Below are 5,671 nucleotides of genomic sequence, written 5' to 3' on the forward strand. Positions count from 1 at the left end.
TAAACCTTTTATCAAAACATACATCAATTTTTATTATCTTGCGCTTATCTTGTTTTAAATACAAACACATCAAAAATCTCGATTTCGTGTCGCTATTCTCATTCCCTAGCTGGGCGATTTTCCATCGGGAGAATTAATGCACACTTCCTAATATCTAAACGTTCCAACCTTCTACACATGGAGACTGCCCAACGATATTTTTTTTTTACCGTTATCACTTCTTTATCTAGTAGAAAATGCCATTTTTTTTACAGAATTATGACATAATATTTTAAGCACATACAATGATATTATTTTCATTATGAATAACACGTTTGTACATCAAGTCATACAAATGAATTCTCAAGATTCAGTTACAGACCAAGTATGACATGAAATGGGAAAACCCAACAATGATGTGTGCCTGAGCATCTTTCACCATGTAGGTGACCCCTAAAAGAATCAAACTGGTGTCATGCTTATTTTGACCTCAGCGCACTGGTTGTTTGGCCCACCTAAACTGGCAACCTTCAAATACACCTGACGACGTTCCATTATGTTAATCTAGCAGCTAAGGTGAACATTTACAATGTTATAAATCAAAATGAGCAAATCTACTATTCATGCAGATAAAATCTAAGAAGCTGGCCAAATGTTGCTGCTAGGAAACTATACAATGCTACCCATCTTGGTAACGAATTACGACAAAACCTTATGCAAAAGTTATCTTAATTTATTGGTAAGTAAAGTGCTCCCAGGTTTGCTTTGGTTTGGTTTGGAGCCTGATGGCATCCCAACTAAGAGCATTGTCATCAGAAAAGTTCACGGACATACCACAAGATGAACTCGGCGTATATATCAGTCTACAGAAATTCTATGTGGGTTGGTCTGTGAATCATGGTATCGAGGTTCTGTCCATGGGCAGATTTGTTAAAATTAACATCACACCTCATGAATACATGGGTTTCAGATGATGGTGCATGGATCTGGTCCCAACAATTACTACTCCATGTCTGTCAAAATATAAGGTGAATTAAATTTCCAAAAGTCAAAGTTTCCTATGTTTGATCAAATCTGTAGCAAAATACATCTAACACCTACAATACTAAAGGCATGTTCGGACTCACTCCCACTCCGCAGCTCCGCTCCGGAGCGGAGTGGCATGCAACTATAATCTACGGAGTGGCCAGAAGGTCGCTCCGTCCGCTCCGCTCCGTGGCGAGGGCGTGGAGGCTTTCCGAACAGCCCCTAAATAAATCAAATATGGAAATATACTTCATCATAAATCTAATGATACTGATTTTCTATAGTAGATATTTATGTTTTATTCTATAAACTTGGTCAAAATTAGGTAAGTTTGAATTTTTTAAAAAAAATTAGTACACCTTACAAGTTCAAACTGAGGGGGAATTGAACATTTCTGTAAAGACATGACCTTTTCTTGAATTATCAAATGATGCATCATCCTAACCATTAGATCATTATCAATGTACGGTCCATAATCATTTGGGCACATCATAAAAATACTTTGTGACTGTGCGAGAATCTGTCGCTTACCCCGTCGGTGGCCATGGCCAGGATGACGAACTGGTCCCGGGCGGTGATCCTCCTCTGCGTCACCTCCGGCGCCGAGATGACGCCGTGGTCCTTGACGCAGTAGTCGCCGGACGCGCGCGACATGGCCAGCCCCGGCGCCTCCCGGTGGGGCACCCACACCCGGTGCACGCCGGGCTCGTCGTCGAGGCAGTGCACGCGGCCCTCGCACTGCATGATGCGCGCCTTCTCCTCTGCGATTCAGATTCGAACGTGGGTGAGCAATGGCCGTGTCAGGATTGGACTGTCCGTCTTCTAGTCTTGTCATGACGACTTACGGGGTAAGTCGGGCTTGAAGTCGACGGTGAGCTGGACGGCCGTGACGTCCCCGTCGTCCGATGTTGTCGCAAGGACGGCCCGCGAGTCGCCGACGTTCGCGACCACCACCAGGTCGCCCTGCTTCACGATGGACAGAGCCGTGCAGCCGCTGTTGACGGCGTCGAGGCGCCGGCTCCGGCAGAGCTCCTTGTCCACGGCGGCGGCAACGTCCAGGTAGGACTGCCTCAGGAGGTCGAACTGGCAGTCGCTGATCCTCTTCTCGCCGTCGATGAGCGACGCCAGCGCGACGGCCTCCTGCCAGCGGCACAGAAGCGACTGCGGCAGCGACTCCCGGACGGCCTTGGCGACGTAGTGGCCCCACTGGCCGTGCCCGTCGAAGACGCCGCAGAAGATGGTGTCGTCCTGGCACCCGTATCCTTGGACAGAGAAGAGAGCGACATGAGAAATTGAGAACAAACACGAATAACCCAATAACCAACTGTCTGTTTTTTATCCAACAAAAAAATGGGTAGTCACATGGAGTATTTATGAAAAACAATGATTTTTACAGCCTGAAAAACAATCAGCAAATCTGATCCTACTATGAAGATGTTGGAAATACAGTTTTACTAAAGCACATCTAGATGTGCTATAAGTATTGCACATCTAAATCCTATGTCATTGATTTTATGTTGAGATTCGTGTAGATATTTTTTTTCTTTTTCTCTTTCTCTCTATGCTTAATTCACTCACTTCAATGTGCAATAACTAGAGCACGTCTAGATGTGCCCTAGAGACACCCTTGGAAATAACATTTTTACGTACGTAATTCAAGTTTTCTCCCATCACAATCAGTAAGTTTTAGGTGTTTAACTGTCCAAAGCAACTTTGGATTCAGATACCAAGAAACCCAACACCTTTTTGCTCCGGCAAATCAAGAGTACCATCCCTTTTTTTGGATACTACCCCTACGGACGGAAACCCTAGAGGCAAAAGGCAAGCGCCGTATCCAAGAAACTTGTGAGCAACATGATCCAGGATCGTCCCAAGAGGCAACACGTAATCTGGTGAATGAATGGCCTAACAAAACCGAACTGAACCATCTCACTCACAAAAATATCAGAGAAATGGTTAGGTGAACAACGGAGGGAGACGGGATCCAATCTCTATTCTATTTCGTGCACACGCAAGGCAAGCACTTGAAAACTGTTTCATTTCTTCTGTGGCCAGAAATGAGAAGAAGAAGCCAGCGACCAGTCCCAAGTCCCAACGCTGTACGTACCCTCGCCATTTTCTGTGGAACAGAGACCATGTCGCCGGCTCGTCTTGGCCACAATTAAAACCTCTTCTGCCTCTCGAGTAGCAGAAATTTGTGTTTGGAACGCGGGAATTAAATTGTGTGGCAAGAAGCTCCGTGCGGAGTACGTGGTGTTGCTGATCTTGACTACTACACGCCACCGGTAATATGTTGTGATAACCAGCGTAAAAAATCATTCGCATGCAACAGAGAGCAAGCAGGGAAGAAGCAGAGTAGCGGCAAACTCACCTCCCATACGATGGAGGTGTCCTGGTTGGTGCCCTTCTCGCCGCGGCGGGAGCACGCGGCGGCGAACGTCTCGGAGCCCTCGCCCCAGAGCGTCCCCGACGACCGCAGCACCGTCCCCTGGTGCTCCTCCTCCACCTTCCTCTCCTTTCCCAGAGACATGGAACGGGCCAGGTCCTGCAGCATCGACGAGATCTGCCGCATTCTCGCTAGCCAAGATCAAGAGCCCCGCTCGATCGGCTGATTCTACAGAGAAGCTTCTTCTTCTTCTTCCTCCTCCTCCTCCTTGCTCTCCCTCCCCTTCTTCCTCCCCTCTTCCATGGCTGGCACAAGGGACGCGATGAGAGGAACTGGAGGCAACGCCTCATCCAGATCCAGATCGGGCAGGGGTGAGTGTAGCGGAGGGGGGCGAGGCAGGCGGAGGGACGGGCAACAGTGGAGCAGGGCGGCGGGGGGCGGCGAACCCTAGAGCAGGGGGGTAGAATTGATTTTAACCCCCCTGCGCCCTCCACTTCGATCATGTACCCCGTGTTCGTGCGACTCGCTCTGAGCCCCCCGGGCCGTCTAGTGGTTGCTAATAACCCCTTTTGCCTGTTTTAACACATTGGTTAGTATCTAATCGTCAAACAAAAATAAGAATGGACAGAAGTACCCTTCAGTTTAAAAGGATCTCTGTACCTAGTCTGGATGTCCCAGCAACAATTTTTTTTCTCAAACCCGGGCCGTCTAGTGGTTGCTAATAACCCCTTTTGCCTGTTTTAACACATTGGTTAGTATCTAATCATCAAACAGAAATAAGAATGGACAGAAGTACCCTTCAGTTTAAAAGGATCTCTGTACCTAGTCTGGATGTCCCAGCAACAATTTTTTTTCTCAAATGACAGGATTTGCTTCAATTGTGCTATGTTTCTCACAGAAAAAAAGAAGTATAATTCGGTTGTATATGTATAGCCTTTCAAACGAACATAATGCAAATAATATAGTCTCACAATGATTCCATGATAGCATATATAATAAGTTCAGCAAGGTTCTACAGAACTGCATGACAACAAATAAAGGTGAGTCTCCACCTCACTTACACAGCAGAACTAAAGTGAGTCTCTACCTCACACACATAGCAGAATAATAGTGAGTCTCTGCCTCACTTACACATGACCAAAAGGAGAGTTTGCACCTCACATACAGAACAATAAAGTGAGTCTCCACCTCACACACATAGCAATAACACGAGTTCATCACAGATCGCTTAATTTCTTCCTCTTTGGAGTCATTTTCTTCTTCTTTCCTTTTGCTGGAGACTTTGGTGGTGGAGTAGCAGCTTCAGATGTTGCTTGGCTCCTTGTGACAGGTCCAGGACTAGCTTGAGATGCAGCTTGGCTTCTTGTCACAGCTCCAGGACTGCTACAAGTGGCAACATTCTTGCTCTTGGTTGGTGTAGATGGAATCGCATTGCTAACTGAGACATCAAACCATGAAGATGGATTCTTTTTCCCCATACTTTTCCTACAAAAAGAAGCAATTAGAGATATTTTCATGTTAAAGAACCATGGTGTTATAGGTAGAAAACAGCAACAAGTATTAGTTTGTACCGTTTCTTTGTTTCATTTTGAGGACAGCCGGCTTCTCTATGTCCTACCTCCGCGCATTTCTTTGCATTTGGTCAATGATCCCTTCCTTGATCCACCTTCCCACCAACTCTTCATCCTCTGTTTTCTTGTTCTTCCAGCACCTTTTTTCTTGCCTTTTGGAAATTGTGGATGCAACACAAAGCCTAGATCAACATGTGGCCACTGATTCTTGTCCGTAAGGGGCTCAATTACACCTTCATATGCTGCCCTGAATCTGCTAAATGAGTAGTACTCGTGCACATAATCCTCCATGTTAACAAAGTTGCGAGCTTGCAAAACATTTATGAAGGCTAGTGCATGGTCACAAGGCTTGCCTGTGTGCTTCCATTGCAGACATGTACACTCATGTGTGAGTGTTTTGACGACATGTCTTTCATCCACTTTGTTAACATTTTTCACTTCTCCACTCCAATCAGCCGATGCTTTAGCCTTGAGATGTCCTAGTCCTCAAGTCTTTGCATTTAATTGGTGTATGACAAATGGCAGTATTTTCCCTACCAATTTCTCTCCAATCATTCTCCTCTTTCTAAATAGGTCCATAATGATCTCTCTAATCTTATCAGCTAGCTGAACAATCGGTAAGTCCTTGATTTCTCGCACCCAAGAATTAAAGCACTCAGCAAGATTGTTATTTATGTAGTCACACTTGATGTCAGGATTGAACATGCAC

At 45.7% G+C, this 5,671-nt stretch overlaps 1 protein-coding gene across 1 annotated transcript; it reads right to left on the bottom strand.

Moving 5' to 3' along the window:
* Positions 1–275: 275 nt before the first annotated feature.
* Positions 276–3,847, bottom strand: LOC123051764 (probable protein phosphatase 2C 48). Its single transcript, XM_044474736.1, has 4 exons — positions 3,377–3,847; positions 1,851–2,267; positions 1,537–1,766; positions 276–519 (listed from the first exon to the last, which is right to left on the bottom strand). Exons 1-4 carry the CDS (start codon positions 3,381–3,383, stop codon positions 442–444), a joined length of 732 nt encoding a protein of 243 aa, XP_044330671.1. The 5' UTR covers positions 3,384–3,847; the 3' UTR covers positions 276–441.
* Between the last annotated feature and the right edge of the window lie 1,824 nt (positions 3,848–5,671).

Source organism: Triticum aestivum, chromosome 2D (assembly GCF_018294505.1).
Source record: "Triticum aestivum cultivar Chinese Spring chromosome 2D, IWGSC CS RefSeq v2.1, whole genome shotgun sequence".
Lineage (NCBI taxonomy): Eukaryota > Viridiplantae > Streptophyta > Magnoliopsida > Poales > Poaceae > Triticum > Triticum aestivum.